A 26,565-nucleotide genomic window follows, 5' to 3' on the forward strand; every position below is an offset into this window, starting at 1 on the left:
GGGGCTCCATCCCAGGACCCTGAGATCATGACCTGAACCAAAGGCCAGAGGCTCAACCCACTGAGCCACCCAGGCGCCCTGTCTTTTTCTTTTTTCTTTTCTTTTTTTCTTTTTTTTTTTTTTTTAAAGATTTTATTTATTTATTTGACAGATAGAGATCACAAGTAGGGAGAGAGGCAGGCAGAGAGAGAGAGAGGAGGAAGCAGGCTCCCTGCCAAGCAGAGAGCCCGATGCGGGGCTCGATCCCAGGACCCTGAGATCATGACCTGAGCCAAAGGCAGAGGCTTAACCCACTGAGCCACCCAGGTGCCCCTCTTTTTCTTTTTTAATCAGAATTTATTCTCAACTAGACTAGCAGTTACACTGAAAAAGAACTAATCAAATAATTAGCGTTAAAGGAATTCATAATTGATAGGATTTAATATGCTACCCTTCCTTCTAAAAATATGTGTATATTCTGAACAGTATCTTTAAACTAATGTTCTTATTGAATATTTTCAGAACTCAGTGGAGAAGTTGGCTTAGGTTAGATTTTCTTTATTTAGAGTAAGTTCTGAAAGTGAGGCTCTCTCAAAGGGTTTCTTATTCTTCGTTTAAAGATTTTATTTATTTATTTGACAGAGAAAAACAGATCACAGGTAGGCAGAGAGAGGGAAGCAGGCTCCCCTCCAAGCAGAGAGCCTAATGCGGGGCTTGATCCCAGGACCCTGAGATCATGACCTGAGCTGAAGGTAGAGGCTCAACCCACTGAGCCACCCGGGTGCCCCTCCAAGAGTTTCTTAATGGTTACTGTTTTTCAAACACCGTTCTAGGAATTTGGAAGCAGCATTGTGTAGTAGAATGATAAAAGTCTTTGGAATCAGATAGAACCCAGATTGAAATCTAGACACAATGCCCAGGTCCTTGGGCAAAAAAAATGAAATAGTAGTTACTATTACAGATTTCTGAGTTGGACTGTTCATATTTTAATCCCAGCCTCAGCACTATGTGGTATGAATAAGTTATTGCTTTATGTCTCTGTTTACTCATTTGTAAAATGAGATAACACTGGTACCTACCTCATAGGATTATTGTGAGAATTGAATGAGATGATATACATAAAAAGCTTTAAAAAACATAAGAAATTGACAGTTGATCTTAACTATTAGGTAATGTTAATTTTTTGAGCCTTGTTTTTCTCATCTATAAAAATGAGGATAATATTGTTTACATCATAATGTTTGATGGAAAGATTAAATAAACTAGCATAAAAATTTGCATAGTACAGTTTGTGGCACACAGGAAGTAATAAATGTTTCTTTCATTTTTTTTAAAATATTTTATTTATTTGACAGAGAGAAATCACAACTAGGCAGAGAGGCAGGCAGAGAGAGAGGAGGAAGCAGGTTCCCTGCGGAGCAGAGAGCCCTATGCAGGGCTTGATTCCAGGACCCTGGGATCATGACCTGAGCCGAAGGCAGAGGCTTTAAACACTGAGCCACCCAGGCACCCCTGTTTCTTTCATTTTTTAAGTTTGAAGTTACATGTAGTCTGATGGGAAAAAAAATAGTTATAGTTATGAAGACGGGAATTTATAGAACAAATTAGTTAACCCACTACAGTCCTGGTTTTGGCCATACCACTGGTAATCTTGCTACTGAAATTTAGGTAAAATGATGTCCATGTTATCAGATCCATGAACGTTTCTTCTCCTTTGAACCCTGTTTGATGTTCTTCACTGTTGACCATCATCACACCTTGGCTTTTACAGCATTATTATCTTCTAATGTCATAGGGTCCTCCTACCTCTGTGACCATTCCTTCTTAGTTTCTTTCCCTGGAATCTCTTCTTCTTGGATTTTAGCTTTTAATGGGATTCTGTCCTACGTCCTTATCTCGTCTTTCTTTGTACATTTTCCGGAAACAGCCTCATCCACTTGCATTGTTTTAACTATCACCTATGTATTAAAGACCCCCAGCTCAGACACCTCTGCCGAACTCCACATCCATAAGACTAGCTATCTGCTATACGTTATCATCTAGCAGTCTGTCGTACAGGCCAAGCGGAATGTGACCCAAAACAAACTTATTTTCCTCATGAGATTGCCCTTCCTCCTATTTTTAACACTGATTTGTGGCATTGCCAACCACTCAGTCTCCCAAGCCAGAACCTTGGGAATCATGCCACATGTTGTATAAAAACTCAATATAAGTTTCCCAGGCTGATGACCAAAATAACTACCAGATTAGTGTCGCTACCATTTAGTGATTAAGCACTTGCATCTTGATAGCAAAAAGGTTCTTTTCTTGGCTCTGAGTAATCACTCTTTTCTTGTCGTCTAGAGTAATCACTTCCCCATATTACAAGACAGTTTTCCCATCTGTGCCAGAAAGAGAAAATGTCATAATGAAATAGTAAAGTAATGGGATTCCAAATGAAGGATGCTTGGTAAATGCAAAATAATATTAGCGTATCTTGTTAGAATTATTAACGAATGATATCTGTGAAAGCATGTGATTATCAGAATGAAAAATATTAAAGTATATGGTCATCTGCAAAAAAGCTTTAGTGTTAATAAGTGAAAGCAGAGTAAACCAGGCAAAGCTGTCATGCATACACTTTTGCAGACTGTAATGGAAAGAATCATAACCAGAAGATCCATACCAGTTTCACTGCTACTCTCTTCTGCCTTGTGAAGACCTAACAATTAATGGCTGTGTCAGGGACTTATTTTTCCCTCTCATTTCCTCCCGAAAGATTAAGGCTTTCAACAGGAAGCTATTCTGGGTGTTGTGCCCTTGGAGAGGGGGAAGGGATACAGTGATTCATGCTGGTCATATCTGTTCTGCGCTTTCATAAAGATGTGTTATGGAATGTGAACTTTATTTTTTAAATCACTCAGAGCCTTATGAAAGCTGTAACATCATGATCATATTTTTAGAGGTATCTCATTTTTCCTGCCAGCCTGCATCTGGGCTACTTTTTAGTTTTCCCGTACGGCAAGGCATATTTGATCTTTTCCTTTCTACTGCTTAGAAATGTGGAGACATTCAGTCCCTAAGATTCCTCAGCTAAATAGGAGAAATAAAAAGATCCCCCTCTTTTCCACCACCAAGAAGCAGCCTCTTCTAGGCAATATAGGTGGTCTAATTTTAAAAATAACAATAATAACACAAAGACTTCTGTGTGTTTTTTTTTCCTGAATATATTAGTTACATATTTTTATTTGTTGAAAATTTGGAAAATAGCAAAAAAGAATTTGAAGAAAGTAATTATCACCTTCAAGTCAACACCAAGTATTATTGCTTCTTAACATTTTTGTAGTACTTATTTTTTGTCTGCGCATTTTTGTACTTTTTAAAATATTAAGATTATACTATACATATCATTCTGTAACTTGCTTTAAAATATTTAATTTTTTAAATAAATAGTACATTTATATGGTTTAAAAAAAGCATATAACTATAGTCAGTGAAATATCTTGTTTCCTTCCAGTCCTGTAGGTAACTGCTGTTTACCAGTTTCTTTCCAGAGAATTTTTGTGTTTATAAAAGACTTTATGAATAATTTTCTTTGCTACACTTCCTGATTTTTTCACACAAATAAAAGCATGCTATAATTACTATTCTGCACCTTGGTTTTTTCTCTTGATATATCTTGTAATTCATTCCAAATCATTATATAAAGCATTTTTTTCTTTTTTACATGTATCATTTTATAATATTCCATTGTATGTACCATAATTTATGTAGCCAGTTCCCTGGTAATGGACTTTTAGATTACTTCCAGTCATTTATAGTTAGTAACAGTGCTATAGTGAATAAACTTTGCATATAGATCATTTTGCCCTTTACCATAGGATATTCCTAGAAGTAGAATTTTTAGGCTAAAGCTTATGTGCATTTCAATTCTGATAGATACTACTAAATTGCCCTTCAGGAAGTTATGCCTACTTACATCCTCACCAACAAGGTATAAGAGTATTTGCTTCGCCAGTATAGAGTGTTATTAAACTGTAAACTATCCCCAAAATGATAGGTAAAATGTTACATTTCTCTCATTATGAAAGATGCTTATGAGAGCCTTATTTTTCTGTGAACTTTTTCCAGTTTTCCTTAGATTATTAGTCTTCTATGGATTTGTAAGAGTTCTTTATTAATGGTATTAATCCTTTGTCTGTAATGTGAATTGCAAATATTTTTCCTGGTTTGTCTTTTGCCATTTCAAATGGTGGCTTTTATATGCAGGAATATCTGATGGGGAGCAGAGGGAGAGGGAGAGAGAATCTTTTATTTATTTATTTACTTGTTTGTTTTTTTAGAGAGCACACACACAGATGCACTCGTGGTGGGGAGGTGCAGAGGGAGAGAAAATCTCAAGCAGACTCTCCACTCACTGATCATGGAGACCCACACGGGGATTGATCTCACAATCCTGAGATCATGACCTGAGCCATAATCAAGAATTGGATACTTAGGGACACCTGGGTGGCTCAGTCAGTTAAACGGCTGCCTTCAGCTCAGGCCATGATCCCAGAGTCCTGGGATTGAGTCCCACAGTGGGCTGCTTGCTACGTGCGTGGAGTCTGCACTCCCACTGCCTGCAGCTACCCCTGCTTGTGCTCTCTCTCTCTCTCTCTGTTTCTCTCTCTCTCTCTGACAAACAAACAAATAAAATCTTAAAAAAAAAAAAAAGAGTTGGACACTTAACTGAGCCATCCAGGTATTTTTAGTAAGTCTCTGATTTTTAGTAAGTCAAATTGATCATTTCTCTCAGGGCTTCTGGGCTCCGTATGATGCTCTGAAAGGGCTTCCCCACTGTACGATTATTAAAAACATTTCTCCATGATTTCTTCTATTAATGGCCTAATTTTTTACATTTAAACTATTTCATCTGTAATTTATTTTGAATATACTTAATTCCCTTGACACACAGATCTATTTCTGGTTTTTTATTATGGTCTCTTGTTCTCTATTTTGTGTCATCACCACTCAGTTTTAATTATTGTAGCTTTTCATTATGGTAGGAATAGCCCCTCACTTGTACAAAGACATATGTTGTTGATTTTTTCCCCTGACATTCAAACATTTGTCATTATATTTACCCCTTAACTGCTTCATCATTTTTGGATAAGGACAGGAAAACCTTATACAATGTGATCTGAATCATTTTCTGATTAAGTGAGGGCAGTTAAGGAGTCATTCCCACATTTCATTTTATTTTAAAACATCTAAAATTACATTTGTTCAACAGTCTTTAGAAAATAGAGCCAAAACCTTTTCTGGGAGTATGGATCCACTAATGGAGTTCCATATCATCTTTCTTAAATACCTTGTACTCATAATATGTGATACAGGACTTCTGATTTTAATTTCTTTATGCTGGACTGGCAGTTTAAAGATCCTATAATGTGAGTATAAAACCAACATTTTTAGGTTTTTTCCTTCCAACTTTGAAAGTCATTTTGCCTCTACATAATTTGACATCAAGTTTTTATAGAAGTTTTTGTGTGGGCATAAATTTTCAGCTCCTTTGGGTAAATACCAAGGAATGTAATAGCTGGATCCTATGGTAGGAGTATGTTTAGTTTAATTTAGTTTTTTTTTTTCAAAGTTGGTAAGTATAGTTATTTTTTCCTTTTTTTAAATTAACATATAATGTATTATTTGTTTCACGGGTACATGTCTGTGATTCATCAGTCTTAAACAATTTACAGTACTTACCATAGCAAGAGTATTGTTTAGTTTTGGAAGAAACTGCCAAACTGTCTTCCAAAGTAGCTGAACTGGGTCGCCTGGGTGGCTCAGTGGATTAAGCCTCTGCCTTCGGCCCAGGTCATGATCTCAGAGTCCTGAGATAGAGCCCCACATTGGGCTCTCTGCTCAGCACGGAGCCTGCTTCCTCCTCTCTCTCTGCCTGCTGTTCTGCCTACTTGTGATCTCCTCCCTCTGTCAAATAAAAAAATTAAAAATGAAAAAAAATAAAAAGTCCAAAGTAGCTGTACCATTTTGCACTGTCACCAGCAATGAATGAGAGTTCCTTTGCTCCACATCCTCACCAGCAATTAGTGTTGGCATTGTTTTGGATTTTGGCCATTCTAATATAAGTATATAGTGGTAGTGTGTTGTTTTAATTTGCATCTCTCTGATGATATATGATGTGGCACGTCTTTTCATGTGCTTATTTATATATCTGTATATCTTCTTTGACAAGGTGTTAAGGTCTTTGACCCATTTTTTGTTGTTGTTTATTTGTTTATTTACAGCATAACAGTGTTCATTGTTTTGGCATCACACCCAGTGCTCCATGCAGTACGTGCCCTCCCTATTACCCACCACCTGGTTCCTCAACCTCCCACCCCCTCGCCCCTTCAAAACCCTCTGGTTGTTTTTCAGAGTTCATAGTCTCTCATGGTTCATCTCCCCTTCCAGTTTCCCTCAACTCCCTCTCCTCTCCATCTCCCCATGTCCTCCATGTTATTTATTATGCTCCACAAATAAGTGAGGCCATATGATACTTGACTCTCTCTGCTTGACTTATTTCGCTCAGCATAATTTCTTCCAGTTTGACCCATTTTTTAAGTCATATTGTTTGTTTTCTTATTGTTGTGTTTTAAGAGTTCCCCTTATGTTTTGGATAACATCCCTTTATCATATGTGGCTTTGCAAAAATTTTCTCCCAGTTTGTGGTTTGTCTTTTCCTTCTCTTGACATTGTTGGTCACAGAGCAGAAATGTTTAATTTTAGGAAAGTCTGCCTTATCAGTTCTTTGTTTCATGGGTCATCCTTTTGTTCTTATATCAAAAAAGTCATTACCATACCCAAGGTCATCTAGATTTCTAGCTATGTTATCTTCTAGGAGATTTATACTTTTGCATTTTACATTTATGTCTATGACTCCTTTTGACTTAATTTTTGTGACATGTGTAAGGTCTGTGTCTAGATTCATTTTTTTCATGTGGATGTCCAATGTTTCAGCACCATGTTGAAAATACTATCATTGATCCATTGTATTGCCTTTGCTCCCTTGTCAAAGATTAGTTGATTTTATTTATGTGTCTGTTTCTGAGCTCTCTATTCTGTTTCACTGATCTGTTTGTCTGTTTTTTTCCCAATACTACATTGCCTTGATTACTGTGCCTTTATATAAGTCTTCAAGTCAGATAGTGTCAGTCCTTTTTGAAGAAAAACTTTGCTCTTGTCTTTCAATATTGTTTTAGCTATTCTGGGTCTTTTGCTTCTCCATATAAACTTTACAATGAGTTTGTTGATATCCAAAAAATAACTTGCTAGGATTTTGATTGGATTGTATTGAATCTATAGATCAAGTTGGGAAGAACTGAAATTTGACAATATTGAGTCTTCCTATCCATGAACATGGATTATCTCTGTATTTATTTAGTTCTTTGCTATCTTTTTTCAGTGTTTTATAGTTTTCCTCATACAGATCTCATACATATTTTTAGATTTATATCTAAGTATCTCATTTTGGGAGTGCTAGAGTAAATGGTAATGTGTTCTTATTTTCAAATTCCACTTGCTCATTGCTGATATATAGGAAGGTGGTTGGTTTTCATATTAACCTTGCATCCTATGATCTGGCTATAATTACTTACTAGTTCCAGGAACTTTGGGGTTGATTATTTAGAGTTTTCTACTTATATAATCATGTCATCTATGAACAAAAGCAATTTTATTTCTTCCTTCCCAATCTGTTTGTCTTTTATGTCCTTTTTTTTTTTTTTTCCCTTAATGCATTAGTTAGGACTTCCATTAAGATGTTAAAAAGTAGTGGAGGGGCGCCTGGGTGGCTCAGTGGGTTAAAGCCTCTGCCTTCGCTCAGGTCATGATCCCAGGGTTCTGGGATTGAGCCCCGCATTGGGCTCCCTGCTCAGCGGGGAGCCTGCTTCCCTCTCTTTCTGCCTGTCTCTCTGCCTACTTGTGATCTCTGTCAAATAAATAAATAAAATATTGAAAAAAAAAAGATGTTAAAAAGTAGTGGAAAGAGAAGACACCTTTGCTTTGTTCCTGATCTTAGTGGAAAAGCTTTGAGCTTCTCATCATTAAGTATGATGATAGCTGTAGGTTTTTGTAGGTTCTTTATCAATTTGAAAAAGTTCCCCTCTATTTCTAGTTTACTGAGAGTTTTTATTATGAGTGGGTGTTGGGTTTTGTCACATGCTTTTTCTGCATCTACTGATATGATCATGTGTTGTTTTTTTTTTTCTTATTTAGCTGTTGATATAATGAATTCCATCACATTCTGTTGATGTGATTTGATGTGTTGATTTGGAATGTTGAACCAGCCTTGCATACTTGGTGTAAATCCTGCTTGGTCATGGTGTGTAATTCTTTCTATACAATATTGGGTTTGATTTGCTAATTTTTTTTGAGAATTTTGCATCTATGTTCATGAGAGATACTGATCCATAGTTTTCTTGTGTTTTTTTCCCTCATCTTGGTGTTAAGATAATCCTGGACTCATAGAATGATTTAGAACAGTATTTTCCTCTGCTTGTATTTTCTTCAAGGGACTATAGGGAATTGGCATGATTAAATGTTCAGTAGAATTTACCAGTAAACCTATCTAGGCCTGGTGCTTTGGTTTTAGAAAGTTATTAATTGTTGATTCCATTTTTCTTAGGAGATATAGGCCTACTTAGGTTATCTATTTCTTCCTGATGAGATTTGGCAGATTGTATCTTTCAAGGAATTGATCTGTTTCACCTAGGTTGTCACACTAGTGACCGTAGAGTTGTTGATAGTATTCCTCTGTAACGTCCATAATATCTATAGTGATGTCCCCAGTTTTATTTCTGAGTTAGCCTAGAATTTTGTCTGAAGAAAGGAAAACAAGTTTAGATCCTAGTCACATAGATGTAACTAACCAGAGGACATGCTGGAGTTGATATTCCACTGCTGCCCATCCCTGGCCACTCAGTGTTCACTAAGCCACAGAATAGAGATCAGAACACTGCCACACTGCTGCCAAGATCTTAAAGGTCTCCATGACTCCAGTTGGCAAAAGAGCCTGTACAGTTGACACTTCTTATTATCACTTCTGCCTTACCAGTCTAGGTGAGAACCCACCCATTTGAGATGACATTTCAGTTGCCTTTTGGGTCATATATTAAGTTCCAATTTAAGGAATCTTTCTAGGCTGTTTATTTCATTCTGTTGGTTAGTCTGTCTCTTAATGCTTGTGCTAGGTTTGTACTTCTCAATTATTTAGATTTCAGTTTTAATCTGTGCCCAGTAATCTTAGAAAGGATTCTCAAAAAATAAGAATTAGATTTTCCTAGTATAAACATTTGCCTTCTCCAGTTCAGGCCTTCTCCAGTATGAGACTATTTTATCTAGCATTGATCATTTCTTTGACTCTAAATACAGCCCTTTCCTGACCTGGATAGCATGGGAAAAGCAGGTCTTTCCTTACTTGGTTTTGCAGTAAGAACTGAAAACATACATCTCTGATTTTTAACAAATAACTTATAACAAATAACTTTAACAAATAACTTCACTAGTTTTAAGATTTACCTTCTAGGGCTGAATGGTGGAGAGATAAGGGAGAAATCAGATTCTTTTCATTGTGTGACCTTCTATGTTATATGCATGCATTACCTGATCAAAAGAACAATTAAAATGATTTTGGAGGCGCCTGGGTGGCTCAGTCGTTAAGCGTCTGCCTTCAGCTCATGTCATGATCCCAGAGTCCTGGGATCAAGCCCCGCATTGGTCTCCCTGTTCCGTGGGAAGCCTGTTTCTCCCTCTCCTACTTCCCTTGTTTGTATTCCCTCTCTCACTGTGTCTCTGTCAAATAAATAAAATCTTTTAAAAAATGGTTTTAACATTATCCTTAAAAAGGGTGAACAGGTGTATATCTCCTAATTGCTGCTGAGAACCTTTGTTGAGGCAGGGAAGGTTAGGCTTTTTTTCCCTTCTGTCTTTGAATGTCAACACCGGAACTAGATTTGGTCTAAAGTGGTAGTGATTTCTTCACCTTGTATGTTCCCACAGCAGGTTTGTTGCCGCCAGACTGATTACTGGCAGTTTGTGAAGGACATCCGCTGGCTCAGTCCCCACTCAGCCCTTCATGTGGAGAAGGTAAGAAAGGAAAAGTAACCACAAGGCTTTATTGTTTGATGTTCTGTCTGAAGAGTCTCCTAGGCTAGAAAGATGATGTGTGTCAAGGTTCCTATTAACTGAGGAAGTTATTCCTGTAGGACTAATTTGGAAGGGAGGATTATTTGCCTTAAAAAATAAACCCCGGGGGTGCCTGAGTGGCTCAGTGGGTTAAGCCTCTGCCTTCAGTTCAGGTCATGATCCCAGGGTCCTGGGATTGAGCCCCACATCGGGCTCTCTGCTCCGCAGGGAGCCTGCTCCCTCCTCTCTCTGCCTGCCTCTCTGCCTAGTTGTGATTTCTCTCTGTCAAATAAATAAAATATATAAAAAAAAAATAAACCCCGTTAGACCCATTGCCCCAGACCACTTTCTCTCCTCTGGGGAAGGGGTGAAAAAGTTTTGTTATTTTTAAAAGATCTGTGTATTAGGATCAGAATGAAGCTATTCAAAATCCTAGGAAAATGTCAAGAGGTTCCCTGAAGTGCTTGGGGAAGTGGGACTGCGATTTCCGATCAGGGTAACAGCTCGTGGAGGTTAGTGACTTGGCCAGCTAGTTCCAGAGCAATCACTGCCTAATGTATGTATATATTTACTTAACTCTTCATGATGGAAGATTTCAAATATATATCAAATTAAGAGAACCCTGAAATATCTATCTGTTATACTTATCAATATCTAGCCAGTTTTGTTTCATGTATATCCCACCCACTGCCAGGTTCATTGCTGAGATGATGTCAGGAAGAGTAATTTGTTTTCAAAAGATCAGGGAACCAAATCACAAAGTGTCAGACTGGCCTTTTTTTGTGAGAAAAATCCAGAGCCCAGTCGTTTTCTTATGTAGACTCTCTTTGTCCTTTTCACATAATTTTTCTTACCATTCCTCCCCTTCACCTCCAGCTAACTTCCTTTTCTAAAATATATTGCTGTGGTTGTTTCTTTTCAGAAGCTGCCTGTGAGACCTTGCTTTTAGAAACAGCCAAGTAGAAGGAGCTTCCAAATAGAGAATGCTATGACTAGAGCCAAACGAGATGCTCAGATGGCTTCTCTTTGGTGGTGAATCTTAGGTGACATCTTCCCAGATCCTTTCCCCTCAGGTTTTTGTTGCATTATTTTCTATAGACCACCTGAAACGGAGGACTCTGTGAGAGCAGCCAAGAGGTCAAGTTTATCCTTCCTCTGAGTACCACAGGCTGGATGTCTCTTCAGATCTAGAACATAAAAAGACAGATGTAGCAGCTTTGTCCTCTCGTAGAGCTGCATATCAGGTCTCAACTGCTTCAGTCTTCTCCAGTGGTCTAGTCCAGCAGTGGGGCCTCTAATCCTTTCCACCCCTGTCCTCCCTCTGTAACTTTTAGATGCTCGCTGGAGGCAGAGTCCCTTTGATCCCTGCCTCTTCCCTGACTCCATTTAGTTCTCGGGTCCTTAGGCCTCAGTCTTGCCATCTTTACCAGGATGCGTGTTTTGACCCATGCCTCCTTGCCTCCCAGTTCATCAGCCTGCACGAGAACGGCGAGAGCGGTGCGGATGGTGAGAGCGGGGACAGTGACAGCAGGCGCGCCGTGGCCGAGCTGTGGCTGCAGCATAGTTTGCAGCGGCACTGTCTCTCTGCCCAGCTCCGGCCTCTGCTGGGGGACAGGCAGTACATCAGAAAATTCTACACTGGTACGTGGAGGCCCCCCACCCAGGATCCTTGCACACTCTTCTCCATCTCTTCCACTTTACTCTTCCTCGAGAGGCTGACTCTCCCCCCAGGGCCCGATACTTTCACTTGGTGGAACAGAGATTCTAATCAGAAGCATGCATCTGGTCTTCTTCTTGTGCAGAACACAGTCCAGCTGGATGTCAAGGTCTTCCCTGACTCCCACAGGTGCAAACCGATAAGAACCACCACCATTTACTGCGAGTTTCCTAGGTGCCAGTCACTGTAATGTTCTGTTTATACATGCACCCCTCCCAACAGCCCTGAGAGCTGGGTATTAGTACCCCTGTTTTCCGATCAGGGAAGCAGAGCCTGAGGAGGCCAAGTCACCTACAGCCAGGATTCAAATCTGGGACTTTTGGACTTTGAAGCCTCTGGGCATGGCCTCTCCTATACTGTGTGTGTATCACTTAGCCTCTCCTGTACTTATGTATCCCTGATTCCTCTTCTCCCTGCAGTGGTGTGATTTTCCTTAAGTCATTTTGACCTGTTGTGTCTTTCCTTCCCTGAGCCACTCCCAGGCTGTACAGGGAAACTAAGGATCTCCCTGTTGGGCTCCATCGCAATGGTAGCATTTCTCTCCCCAGACACTGCTTTTCTGCTAAGCAATGCCCACGTCACGGCCATGCTCCAATGCCTGGAAGCCGTGGAACAGAACAACCCCCGCCTCCTGGCTCAGCTTGATGCATCTATGGTAAGGGGGCAAGGAGTGATCTCTCTCTCTGCTGGGTCCCTGGGCTTCCCCATGATAGAACCTTCTGTAGCAAACTCTTTCTTTGCTTTAGGCAGTTGTGAACTGAAAGGCTTTTGTTTAAAACAAAAAAAAAATACTTGGAGAAGGGGAGTATCTACTGAAGTAAAATGTCTAAGCATAAAGTCTGTTTAAGGAGGGAGGTGTCTTTTTTTAAAATCCTTTTTAAAAATCCGTAGCCTGAGTAAGCAGTTCCGTAAGGGCAAGCTTGACAAGCCAGGGGAAGAGGATGATTTTGAATGAGCGGTAGGATTGAATCCAGAGTAGGATTGTAGAGTGTCCTACCTGGTAGGACCTAGTGTGACACAGGACCATTTTCATCCTTGAAGTATAAAGAAAATTTTGTTGCTTGGTATTGCTTATTGTTAACCGTCCAGTTCACTCACCCCATCACTAATATCAGTGCCTCAGCTAGAATGGAATCATTCTAAAGGAGTCCTGACTCCTTTTCAGGAGGGAGCCCCTCTCTCTCGTGGTTTTTAAATTTTGATTCTTGGTTACCACCTATTAAATGCTTTCTGTGTGCCTGGAACACATGTGTCATCCATTGAATTCTCACGACTCTATAAGGGAGACATTAATCTTATTTTATAAAGGAAGCCAGCTGAGGGACAGAGCAGGTAAGTCACTTGCTCCAAGTTGGTAAGCAGTAGGGTCTGGACATGAACACTGATCTGATTTCTGACTCTATGCGCATAGTCTGAAGAATTTTGTTGTATTGCTTCCATGATAAAGCACTCCCCGTGTCCCGCCTGGGGTTCTAGTTTCAGTAGCTGTGCTGTATCACAGGACTTCAAGGTTTCAAAGTTGTGTGCTCGAATAGAGCAGTAGAGCTGTATGTCCAACCTGCGGGCTCTGGCTGTAGTTCCAAGCCTGCTACCAAAGGTCAGCTTCTACCAGCATTTCTGTGGGGCCAAATATTCCTCCTCACAGGCCCTCTGTCCTCAGCTCGGACACGTTTGTTTTGTAGTTTGCCCGGAAGCATGAGAGCCCGCTGCTGGTAACCAAGAGCCAGAGCCTGACAGCTCTGCCTGGATCCACATGCACGACTTCAACCAGCTACGCTCAGCATCCCTACTTTGGGTCCTTCTCTAGCCTCCACCAGTCCGCATCCAACCAGGGCTCAGGTATGGGGGCAGGATGGGGTAGCCAGGACATGCATGCCCAGCCCTGGAAAGGAGGGAACTTTGTGGGTGCACGAAGGTCTAGATAGAGCTGTGGGTTGGTGCAGTTTGGTCACATTCCATGTCTTGATAGTGGATATCTTAAGAAGTTGTATAGTAACTAGCCTAAGGTAATTCAGCAGAATCATGAAAGTAGTAGAGGAAAGAGAGATGTTTTTAGATTCCCCTGGATTTCTAATCCCCATTACCAAGAAGGTATTTCAGTAATAATAGCTAACACTTACTGAGGGCTTGCCCCATGCCAGGCTCTGTTATAATCAATTTATACGTATAACTTCATCTGATCCTCAGAACAGTCCTATGCCGTGGGTGTTGTCATTGCTCATTTTATAGGTGGGAAATATACACTAAGAAGCGCTGAAGCCACTGTGTCAAGAGCCCACGCTCTTACCTTACCCAGCTTACCTGCTTCTAAGCAATTTCTGCTTATTTCGCATGGTGTGCCTTTTCTAAGGCGATCCGGTGTCCCGGGCACCCAGTCACAATAGGGAGTTTGGCCCTTAGTTGTCGAAAAGTCCTTCCTATGTACAAAGCTTTCCAGCTCACCTTTTTCTCCCCTTTTTATATCCTAGAAAGAAGATCCACTTCCTTTTCACTCTCTGGCCCTCCCCGGAAACCTCAAGAAAGCAAGGAGCATGTCTCACCAGCGCAGGATCAGACCTTCCAAACCCCCCTGCTTGCAGTCTCCTCATTAGCTGGGGATCCCCCCTCAACCCCAAATGAGATGAGCTCTGGCACTTTGACCAGCCCCCTAGAAGCATCCCAGGTCAGCAGCCAGAATGATTCTGCAAGCGATGCCAGTGAGGGGCCTGAGTACTTGGCCATCGGCAACCTGGATCCCCGAGGCCGGACTGCCAGCTGTCAGAGTCACAGCAGCAATGCTGAGAGCAGCAGCTCCAACTTGTTCTCCTCCAGTAGCTCGCAGAAGCCCGACTCTGCTGCCTCTTCCCTAGGCGAGCAGGAGGGAGGTGGGCAGAGCCAGCTGTCCAGCGTCCTTCGCAGGTCCAGCTTCTCGGAGGGGCAGACACTCACTGCCACCAGCGGAACAAAGAAGAGCCACACTCGCTCCCATTCGGACACCAACATTGCCTCCAGAGGAGCCCCAGGTAATGATCGTCACCAGCCTCTACTTAGTAAGTTATGTTTCTGATGACACGGTGGGCTGTCCTGCTTATAAAGAAAGAGGAAAGTTGATAGTGTGATATGAATACCCAGGAGATCTCTCTAAGAATATTGATGTTTGTTCCCTTATACATTGCCAAATAGTAAACGTTTCCCTGGATTCTTTGGGCAGTTCCTTAGCGTCAGAGGATAGTGCGACTTGTCACAGTTTGAGTTTTTAATGTTTCTCTCAGACAGAGGGGAAATTCTTAGGAGCTTTGAAAATAATCCCATTAAATTCCTTCCCTTTCTGTGATTCCTGAGAAGTGCGGGTGTAATATGAGAGAGGCAAAGTGACACTAGGATACATGAGTGTGGGATGATGGGACCGAGGAAACCAGTTGGCGGGGGGGCTGACTGTTGCATCACTAATCCAGGTTGGAAGGCAGCCCAGTAAGGAGGCCCTGGCCACTGAGCCCATCCTCATGCAAACTCCAGCTGCTAGCAGAGGGCACCTTCAGCATGGGAGACCTGGGGCTCGTTGCTTTTGCCATTTCCCTGCCATCTTCTGTCATGGGTTGTTAGTGTCTGGCAGGCTTTGGTTGGGTTTCATTTGTAGGAAAACTTCCATAACAGCAAGTGTAACATGGATCTCTGTGCTCAAAGCTAGTTCTGGGTAGGAAAGCTCCAGAAATAAAATACAAAAAAAATTTTAAAAAGAGGAAGATTTCCTGTAGCAACTGGAGCTGCCATTGATTTCTCATTATAATTTCTAGAAAGGTGAGAGCTGAGGCCCTCATCAGAAACTTGTGAGTGACAAACTTTTTTCCGTTTTCCATTCAAGATGCAGTTTGCCTTATTGGAACTCTCTAGGAAAAAAAATCTCCATATCAAAGCCTGTCTTCCCGCGAACTTTCTTAGATGTGAAGAGTACTTGGGTTAACTCCTAGCTTCACATCTCCTGCTGCAGGCCTGCTGTCTGTGTAGTCCAGGCCCCTGGTCTTTGAGCATGGAAAACTTCCCTGCCCCCATTCTTGAATCCACATGGATTCCAGAAACCACGGTAACCTGCATTGGAAAGGGGAGCCAGAGAAAACCTAAGCAAAAGGGTCTGAGGGAGAGGGGGTCGTGCGTAGCTTCTTGTGAGTCAGCTGCCTCCGTTTAGTAGCTGAGGATTTCAGCACTACGGTTCCCTCCTGGGGGTTAAGTCCCCACCTCTGCTAGATAAAAGGACGCTCTTTTTCTCACTCTATTCTCATTTCCTCTGTTTGGACTCTTCTCTGCACCTGTCTGTCTACGAACAGGAGGCCCCAGGAATATCACCATTATAGTTGAAGATCCCATTGCAGGTTTGGGAGCCAGTCCTTTCTGTCTGCCACCTCCTCCTCCTGTGCCCATCTTGCTTAGTTCAGAACCTCCTTTTACATTCTGGTGTCAAATCAAGTCTGGTGAGGCTGGGTAATCCTGCTGCGGTTCTTGGACCTGTCTCTGAGATGCCACCGATATAGTGCATCCTACGTTTTCTGCCCATGACTTCCAGATGCCTCAGTCAGTCTCCCAACAGCTTCTGGGAGGCAGAGTCAAGATTTATCAATCCTGATTTGCCCAAAGGTGAAACCGAAGCCTGCTATTTGTCAAAGGCATCATGATGAAGCAGTGGCAGAATTTTTTTTTTAATAACTGAGTACTTACTATGGATTACTTTACTTTCCTTGAATTAACACCAGAATGTGTTTTTCCCCCTTTCTGTGTTCTTGGATGTGGATGCATGTTTTCTGCCTCTCCCAGAGTCCCATTTCCTTTTTCTTTCACCTATTTTCCTTCCTCCATAAATCCCATCCCACCCCCATTCCCGTTACTGCACAGGTGTTTTCTAGTGACTTAAGTCTGTTTCTTTGGTTTTCCTGGTGGTGTTCATATTAAATATTGTGTTCAGTTCTGGGTTCATGGAGATATTAGTAGTAGAATATGTCTGCACGACAGAGTAGGGAGGGAGGGCTGAGAGCTGTGGCCTCCTGGTGAAGCCACAGAGTATCTTAGCTTGAAAAGGGGAAAGTTAAAGAGGAGGAAGTTGATAGGACCTCTGTTTGGAAGAGCACTGTTTTGCTTAAGGAGCTGAGAAATTGTAAGAAGACTCAAGTGAGTGTGAGGACTTAGAATCAGAGCTGCTCACTTGAAGGACCAGTATCAGGAGGTAGTTAGCTCAGGAAGCAAGATTGGATGGCCTTTACATGTTGTAAAGGAATAGGGTGCTGGTGTTGGAGTTTGTGTTGGGCACTAAATTTTATTAGGGACCTCAAAGGTCCCCTCCAAGTCATAGTTTCTTACCAAGGCATCCTGGTGACTGCTGGTCTGTCTTCAGTAGTGAGGAGGAGAGCCCACTGCCAGGACCAGCAGAAATCTTGGAGACCCAAGGAAAACACAAAGTTACCTTTTATCACATAGTAGCATTTTTTTTTTTTTTAATTAAGAGGCGCAGCTGACAAGCTGGCACCATCTGCGGGGGATGTGGGTTGGATGCAGCTCAGTCATTCCCTCTCCAGAGCATCCTGCTCATTTCCCAGGCACCCACCTGCTTTTCTGCCTGCTCTTCCTTAGGTAGCACTGGGAATTTTGTGTTTTCCTTTGGAGAGTATAATTTTCTCATTTCCTGCGAGCCCTGCCTGCTGCTCTTTCTCTACTCCTACCTCTCATTGTTCCTTGAAAACTTCTACCCGCCCCCCTGCCCTTCCTACTTTGCCAGGCTTCTCTTGAAACCTCTCCCTTCCTTCTCCAGGAAGGCTGCACGTGCAGCCCTGTGGCCGAGCTGTTTGGATATAGGGCCATCGTCCTTGGCTTCTCGAGCATTTTCTTGATGCTTCTTTTAAGGAAATTGCTGGATTTTATTTTTTCTAATTCAGAAGCAGGTTAAATACATAGGTATGACAAATTTCAGGTTCATTTCCAGTTCAAGAGAGGCTATGTGCCAGTCTTCCTAGTGTAACCATTCTGAGATTGTTTAAAAGCCCAGTGTCAAGGTATCAGAAAAGTTCAGTGTACCTACCTTTGTTTTACCATATGAGGACTGTTTTCTACATTGGTTCTTGTCAAGAGGATGGAAATCGGCCAATATTCCTAGAACATTTGGTAAGAAGGTGGAAGAAAAAAGAATTAATTTCATGAGTCCATTTTGATTTGATTCTTTTTCACCTTTGTGTTGCTGCATTCTGGGTCATGTTTTCTCTTTTCCTCTTGGAATATACCGAGTCCCCATCTCCTTTCCTCCATGTGTGTTCCTGCATTTTGGACTGTTCCCCATTGGTGTGCCACCTCTCTCCTGTGTGGGAGGGCATTGGGAATGGGAGCAGTTAAATGTGAAAACCCCTAAGTTAGGAATGTATGTGTTGCTCACCTCGTATGTGTGTTTTTACTCCCTGGTGGTCACTGACACTAGAATCCTGCAATGATAAGTCGAAGTTGAGAGGCCCCTTGCCCTACTCTGGCCCAAGCAGTGAAGTCAGCACACCCAGCTCTCTGTACATGGAGTATGGTGAGTACTAGGAAGGCCAGGGCTGCAGCTGTGTCTTTCCTCGGCTCTCCCCTCGTGCTTGCTAAGCTCTGAGCTGTCTGGCTCACGTTGGCTCCATGGAGGGTACACACCGTACAGTCTCACCCTTCCTTTCATCATTTATAGCCCCCGTGCTAGAAATTGCACAGCCCCGCCATTTCTCCTGCTCCTTTCTGACATAAGGGGTCCCACCCTTTCTTAGGCTGTGGGTGTTATCACTGTGAATGTCTGTCGCTCCAGATGGAATGGCTCTCTGAGTGGGTGAGAGGGACCTTGAAAAGAAGCTTTGAGTGTTGAGGCTGAGTTACCAGAAGATAAGCTCCACATGGAAATCATCCACAGGAGGAAGCTATTTGTTCCCTTGTCTGATTCTCAGCACAGGTTTTTTTGTTTCCTTTTTTGTAGGGTAGGAGGCCAAGTGTGTCATCTTTACATTTTGATGGCAAAAGGATTGTCTCTGGGCTCTTTTCATTTATTCTGTTCTTTAACCAAGAGGCTTAGTGCTTAGGGATTCTGAGATTCAGAGTAATTCCTTTAGAAGGTAGACATCTTCTTTCCAACCTGTTACCCGGGAGAACTTGGGGTGTCACTAGTGGTAAAATCATCAGACTTCTTAAGAAGCTTGTCTGTTACTGATTTGCTTTCCAAGTCAGAGCTTTTCACATCCACATTCTGTTTTCCCACAGAGGGTGATCAGTACCTGTGCTCTGGGGAGGGCATGTTCCGAAGACCATCAGAAGGACAGTCCCTCATCAGCTATCTGTCTGAGCAAGACTTTGGAAGCTGTGCAGACCTGGAAAAGGTGAGGAGTCTAAGGGACACTGAAGAGCCCGTGAGTTAGGGCGTCTGGCCTGAGGGGCTTTGGGGCCATTTGTTCTAAAGAGGTTTTGGATACACAGCAGGAAGATGAGCAAAGACCACTGGTGAAAGTGAGTTCAGAGTAAAGATGAGCTCAACATGGTCAGTCTCTAGAGAACTTTTCAGGGAGTATCAGCTCCTCACTGAGTCCAAGATACTACGAATTTTGTGTTAGAAGCTGCCTTGGGAAGTATTGAATTTTAGCCACATGGTTATCATTTCCTTGACCCTGGAACTTAGGTCAAAGCTGTTTCCAGAATCAGCTTCTCTGTTTTGTTCTAATATGTTCAGATATGTAATGAATAATGTCTCTGTAGCACTTTAGAACTTATAAAGCACTTTATCCTAAGCTATTACATTTACCTTAATGCTTTGTCTACAGGGGTATGGCTTTAGGAAAGACCTAAAAAGAAAGATACCAAATTCTGGATGTCTTCTCTGTCATAGTTTTATGTAGAAAGTAGGACAGGAAGGCCAGGCATGGCAGGTTTGAGAGCAAAGAGGAAGTAGAACAGTTTTTTGGCGTGTTTGTTCACCCTGAGTGTTTTGAATGAAAGCAATGTGTGTGTTAGAAGCTCTGCTTTCCAGCATTCCAACCAGTGAGGGGTTCAACACATCAAGCCCCTCACTCATCAGCTTCTTTGGTGCTCTCCTTTCCCCAGGAGAATGCGCACTTCAGCATCTCAGAGTCCTTGATTGCCGCCATTGAGCTCATGAAGTGTAACATGATGAGCCAGTGCCTAGAAGAGGAGGAGGAAGAGGAGGAGGACAGCGACAGAGAGATCCAGGAACTGAAGCAGAAGATCCGCCTTAGGCGCCAGCAGATCCGCACCAAAAACCTGCTCCCCACGTACCAGGAGACTGAGCACGGAAGTGAGTGGGGCTGCGAGCACCTTGTTTCTGCTGCAGGGCTTCGGGCTAAGACGTGGTGCCTCGTGCACTTCCTTTCTTGTCTGTCTTTGAGATGTAACCAAGCCAAGTGTTCCTCTGCTGTCAGATTTTTTTTTTTTTTATGTTGTTCTAATTTTTTTTCCTGTCAGACCCAGAGTCCTAGAGTTCATCCATTTCCTACTTCAAAAATATCTTCCAAAAAATAGGTTTCCGGTATGAGAACTAAGATTGCTGGTCTCAGAGCCACTTCCAAGACAGTAGTACCTCCTGTTTCTGTGGAACTTTCAAAATTTCAGGAGTAAAATGGGGGACACCCAGCAAGAAGAGCTGTTTCCATTTTCCCCAGCATCACTCCTAGCCAAGGTTCTATTTCCTTTGCTGTTGAAGTCATACCAGGTCCCTTTCATTGTGACCCTTGGAATAGGTAACCTCCTTCTGTCCCACTTATTACCTTTCTTTCTTTCTTTTTTAAACATAGCAGGCTTTCGGGTCACGTCTAGCAGCTCCCAGTTTAGTTCACGTGATTCAACGCAGTTTTCTGACTCTGGTTCTGCGGACGAGGTTGATGAATTTGAAATCCAAGGTAAGGAGTGACACTATTTCAAGCCACATTCATTACTGTTTCTTTCAATTTGAAGTCATAGACTGAGAAGCTTTCCCTAAGTATAGAGAATCTTCAATATGGTCCATTTTGGAATATTGTCAGAGACAGCCTCTCTTGCCAAAAACAAAACCCTTTTAGTAAAATTTAAGCAACAGAGAACACTGAAAGGAAGTGCCTCAGAGTGGTCTGGCTGCTGCAGTCACCTTGATGGATCTCAGTTGCACCTTTCTCTTGGATTTTCACTCCGATTCCTCCTGCTCACAGCCTGGGGCTGACCCATACCTGCTTGAAATTAGAATCCTATTCTCTTGTGTTCCATAACACAATCGAAATTGTTTCAAAGTGTTTAAAAGGAGCTTTGTTATAATCCTAAGAGAAAAGGACAAAAAGAGTCATTGTGGGGGAGAAAAGCAAAACAGGAAAAAAAAAAAAAGAAATTTAGGAAGTAGAGCTTTATATTCTGTTCTATCAGTGCTAAGCAAGTAGCTTAGCAGAATCACAGACCCTCGTTGTCGTCGTAGTAGTTGTTGTAAGTATATGCACAGAGAAGGGGAAGGGGTCTAATCTGGGAAGGCAGTTGCATTAAATCAGGTTAGCCCATGATTAATGGATTAATCCATTCCTGCAAATCATAAATTTCTTCAAGTTCTCATCAGTGCGACAAACAAACCAAAAAGCAGTTCTGGGACATAAGTTTTCCCCCATGAGTTATTTTCTTATAGAGGTGAATTGTATCTGTAATTCCCCGTTGTAAGATGATGATGAATAGATCTTTTTTTATAGATCTTTTATATCAATCTAGAGAATTGAGGTAATTTACTTTTCACCTGCGCAGACTTCCAATAGTAATATCGGAAGTACCTGGTGGTACTTGGATTTCTTCTCCATTCAGAAATACAATTTTTAGACATATTTTTCCAGGTCTCTATGTAGTCTTCCTTCTTTGTTCTCTTTAATATATCTGATTTCTGTTCATGACAATAATCGCCACTTAAAACTCCATTTTGGGGTTTTTTTTTTGTATGTGGTTTTCCAGTATTTCTCTAGTTCCCTGACACCAACTGAGTATCTTGCAATTTAATTCTGACATGAACACCTGGAGGTCGTATAGACCCCACAGTTTAAGGGCTCAATCCCACAGGACATTGCAGATGTCAACCACAAATGGGGTTACCAGGTTACCTACTCTTCTCCCTGGCCAACTACAAATTCAGGGGTTTTCCACGACCCCCAGTTTCCATAATTTGCTAGAATGACTTACAGAACTCAGGAAAACTCTATAGTTAAGATTACTTTTTATCATAGAGGATACAAATGAGCAGTCAGATGGAGAGGTACTTAGGGCAAGGGCCCAGTTTCCCAAGCACAGGAGCCTCTGTGTTGGTGCACTCAGGGTAGGCCGGACTGCCAGTCCATCAGCATGTTCACCAACCAGGTAGCTCTCCCGCTGACAGTCACCAGCGTCAGGTTTCATGTCATAGGTAGGCATGAGTGCTTAAATCATTGGTTATTGATGATCGAACTCAATCTGCAGGCCCTCTCCCTTTTGGGGTAATGGAGGAGGGACTAAAAATTCTAATCCTCTAACCTGGTGGTTGGTTTTTCTTCTGGCAACCAGCCCCATCCTGAAGTTATCTGGATGCTCCCCAAGCTTACCTCATTAGCATAAACTCAGAGCAGAAAGGGACTCATTATGAATAATAAAAGACATTTGTGTCACTCTGGAAATTGCCAAGATTTTAGGAGCTCTATGCGGGAAACTAGGCAGAGATCAACTCTATATTGTTTCTTATATCACAATCTGTGATTGACTTGATATCCAAATTAGAAAAAAGTAAAGGGTTCTGCCCTATCTCTTGGATCAGCAGAATCTCACGAGGGTAATATTAAGATAAATTCAAAACACTGCTTCATTGTGTGTGGAGCAGCCCACACTAAGTGTTCCTTGGAGCAAAGCAGGGAGCCCCCAGGAAGCTGTTCAGTCTGGAAGGAACCCCATTCGAAACAGGGTGTGGCGGAGGCATGGAATGCATTCCTATGGGAAGCTGTTGTCACACTTGTGGCCCCAGAGTTGTTGTTTAGGCAGCTAACTCTGGTCAGCTCAGGATGGAAATCCTTAAAGGAAAAGACTTTAGGGGAGGGTTTCTCAACCTCTAGGCCAGATAATTCTTTGTTGTAACAGACTGTCCAATGCATCGTAGAATGTTTAGCTTCCTCCCTGGCCTGCACCCAAATATCTGCAAGGGTGCAAAATCTCCCCTGGTTGAGAACCACTACCTTCGAGGTCTTTAAGGCCAGGCTGGTTTGGGGAAGCTGCAGCGATGGTGTGCCAGGATATACTGAGTGCCCACCTGTGGATGTGATCCTATAAGCAGTTCATCTTTTGGAGCAACATCAAGTCCTGATTCTAGGAACATATGGTACAGAACTGTCATTCTCATTGATTTACCTCCTGTCTGAATACTAAAGGGCCCCCTTTTATAATCATTATCGCAGATGGTAGCGAAGGATCTAACCTGACTCACATGTCAAAGAACGGACTCTCAGTGTCAATGGCCTCGATGTTTTCAGGTAGCCTGTGCTGGAAGTGTGGGTGTGCTCATACATGCATGTGTGTGAATGTTCGCATCAGCTTATGTACATCCTCTATCTTGTGACACCTGTCTATAAGGGTTAGAGAAGTAGTGGGCGAAAACCAGACTTGAGCCAGCAAAGAATATTTCAAATGCTCATTTTCTTCTTCATATGACCGCCAGTAATCCTCCTTCCTGAGATCGTCCTTGTTGATTGTTCCCTACAGCGATATTTATAGACTGAGTGGTCATTACAACTGATGGAGGTGGTAGCAGTTTAGAAAGCAATGGTCAGGTGAAGAGATTTTAGTTCAAATCACTAGCTAAGCCACGGCTACATGTTCAGACAGCAAAAGTCAGATAGAATGGTATGGAAGCGGAATGTGTCTTTAGAGTTTTCAGTTTGCAGAGTCAGTTTGCAGAAAGCTATCTCTTCCTGGTGTTTTGTATACAATTAGGATTTACTGCTACTTTATGTTTGGCCTTAGTAATTGCTTTATGATTCAAACGGGTAGGCTTTCTGTAGGTGGGGTTAAATGAAAGGAGCAATTTTCAACTCAAAGTGCTTTAAAACACACACCAGCAAAACTCAGGACTTTTTATTAAACAGTTCATTTAAAAAAGAAAAAAACTTTATTTATTTGACAGAGATTACAAGTAGGCAGAGAGGCAGGCAGAGAGAGAAGGGGAAGCAGGCTCCCTGCTGAGCAGAGAGCCCGGTGTTGATGCCGATTCAGGCTCCATCCCAGGACCCTGGGATCATGACCTGAGCGGAAGGCAGAGGCTTTAACCCACTGAGCCACCCAGGTGCCTCTAAACAGTTCATTTTAACTAAGAGTTTCAGTCTCCTTTTTCTCTATCCCCAAACAGTTGTAATTTATTCTAACATCATCTTCCCTTGCTTGAGAAGTAATTATCCTATCACTTGTTTAACTGGTTTCTTATGTGTTTACAACCACAGTCCATTTGTGGGTACATTGACTGACTGCCTGCCATTTGTCTGTCAGAGCGTATTCAGTCTGCTTTAACCATAAGGCAGACTTTTATTTGGTCTCTCTGGCATCTTTTCTTCCCCCATTTTAGGAACTTTAAAGTTTTTCATACATTTTTATACATTTATACATTTTATATATATGAAACATTTTTCAACTAAAAAACTACTTTTTCTTGTATCCGCAATCCTAGCGCATTATGGGAGTTGGAGGGAAAGCAGTCAGAACAAGTTCTCTCAAAAGTAGTAGCTTGTTTTACCTTCTTTCTACATATGGATTCTTATTTATGAAAATATCATTTACATTTCATCTTTCTTTACTCTAGACTTCTTTATTGCTTTCTGTTCCTTTTCATCTGTTTCTGGTTTATTAGCAGTACAAAATTCTTTCTAAAAAGTGTCATTATACTTCTCGTTAGCAGTCTTCTGATTATATCCGGAGGTTTACAGATGTGTATCTTTTTGATCATCCAAAGTGATTTATGCTATTGAAAAACCTCTCAGGATACTTTCAGAGGAAGGTCATTAAAATCTATAAAACCCTTGGAAAAATTTAAATGCTTAAGCATCATTATGGATGGTAATTTCTTAGATCCTGATTCATTGAGTAGAGCATATAGAACTATTTCCTTCAGAAACACATTTGGAAATTACTTCCTCCTAGCAATAAAGTAGATATAAACCTTGTGATCACAGAAAGCTTATTCATAGAAAGCTTTATATTCATCAACCTACTCCTTTCAGTAATTTTTAGTAAATTTACGAAGTTGTGCATCCATCACCATAATCCAGTTTTAGAATATTTATATCACACTAATAAGATTACTTGTGTCCATTTACAGTTAATTTCTGTTCCCACCCCAAGCCCCAGTCCATTGTTAATCTGTTTTCAGTCTCTATAGATTTGCCTTTTCTGGACATTTCCTATAAATGGATCCTACAACATGTGATCTTTTGCATCTGGCTGCTTTTATTTCATCAGTTCCTTCTGATGGTATCTGCCACACTGGTATGAGGTCATTCATAAGCTCCCAATCCCGGACAGTCTTTTCAGCCTCTTGAGGTTTAGGGTTTTGTTCTCCACCCCACCTTCCCCTTTATCACAGCTTTATCAATTATTCTTTATCTTCCTTTGTTGATTCTTCTAGAATTTAAGTCTTCCACATGCACTATCTAGTCATGGTCCAATCAGGAAACAGAAACCACAGAGTAATTTGAATAGGGAAGATTTAAAATAAAGAATTATTAACTGTCGTGGGGGACTGAAGTAATGGGAGACTGGCTCATAAGGCATGAAAAGAACTCTAAAGAACAGGAATAGCAGATACAGATAGCAGTCAGTGTCCCTGGCCTGAGGAAGAGCACCCAGGAAGGAACACATGTAGAAGATACCCACATCCCCAAGGCTCAGATCCAGACCTCCTGGCTCCCTAGAGGTGGATACGTTCTCTAAGGCTGCAGAGCTGCCCTAAGAGAGGGCCTGGGGATGCTGTACCAGGCCAACAGCCCCAGGAAACCCTTCTGTGGGGAGCTGGCAGAGGCAGCCACTAGGGAGGTGCCAAGATACTCAGAACTGAGCTGAGGGACGCTGGGGAAGGTGGTGCACGGGAGGTGCCAGGCCTGTGGCACTTGCCTGAAGCTTTCCCAGGAGGTGCCGGGGGGAAGCTGTTTATGAGAAGTTCCGCCGGTGGCACTCTGCTGGAACACCACCTTCATGAAGGTGTGCTTCCTCAGGGGAAAGTCATGTGTCCTACATGCAGGAGTCTGCCTAAAGGAGCACACCAGACTCGGCAAGAGAAACCCCTTCCTCCTCAATGTCCCCACACTGCCGGCTCCTGACAAAGCTTAGCATGGTGCCGTCTGGCGAAGGGCCACTGTATGAGTCCGGTTCCATCATTATGGAGCAGACAAAAAGAAGGGCAGGTTTGGAGCTGAAAGGCAATAAGTTGATAACTGGCATAATATACAAAGACAGAAGTTCATAAACCATGTTTTCTGACAAGTTTTTCAATTATGTCCAATTCAGGGTAATCAAGTGCTTCTCCCCATACTGCCCTTCTGAATATTTTTTTCTTTTTTAAAAAGCAGAGTAATTAAAAAAAAAAAAAAAGCAGAGTAATTGTGATTCTCCATTTTAAAATATTTCCTGTCTAGTCAGCAGTTACAGCAAATTCAATGGAGTTAGACCTCCAAGTGCGTTGGGTATCACCTTATCTGCTAGAAGGAAAGCAGGAAGGAAACCAGTGTCAGACTGGCCAGTAAACT

The 26,565-nt window shown here is 41.9% G+C and overlaps 1 protein-coding gene across 11 annotated transcripts in view; it reads left to right on the top strand.

Annotated features, from left to right (window-relative positions):
• RUBCN (rubicon autophagy regulator) overlaps nt 1-26,565 on the top strand; it is a 57,248-nt gene that overhangs the window by 16,346 nt on the left and 14,337 nt on the right. For 2 of the 11 annotated variants that reach the window (XM_046002343.1, XM_046002333.1), the window contains 11 exons: nt 9,997-10,083; nt 11,589-11,763; nt 12,388-12,494; nt 13,522-13,678; nt 14,308-14,841; nt 16,141-16,185; nt 18,270-18,365; nt 19,070-19,185; nt 19,904-20,114; nt 20,611-20,715; nt 23,233-23,307. In XM_046002343.1, the coding sequence (XP_045858299.1) occupies nt 9,997-10,083; nt 11,589-11,763; nt 12,388-12,494; nt 13,522-13,678; nt 14,308-14,841; nt 16,141-16,185; nt 18,270-18,365; nt 19,070-19,185; nt 19,904-20,114; nt 20,611-20,715; nt 23,233-23,307 (1,708 nt within the window). The remainder of the gene's footprint in view (nt 1-9,996; nt 10,084-11,588; nt 11,764-12,387; nt 12,495-13,521; nt 13,679-14,307; nt 14,842-16,140; nt 16,186-18,269; nt 18,366-19,069; nt 19,186-19,903; nt 20,115-20,610; nt 20,716-23,232; nt 23,308-26,565) is intronic. The other 9 variants (XM_046002334.1, XM_046002335.1, XM_046002344.1 and 6 more) reach the window with 9 other exon arrangements.

This window comes from Meles meles, chromosome 4 (genome assembly GCF_922984935.1).
Source record: "Meles meles chromosome 4, mMelMel3.1 paternal haplotype, whole genome shotgun sequence".
Classification (NCBI taxonomy): domain Eukaryota; kingdom Metazoa; phylum Chordata; class Mammalia; order Carnivora; family Mustelidae; genus Meles; species Meles meles.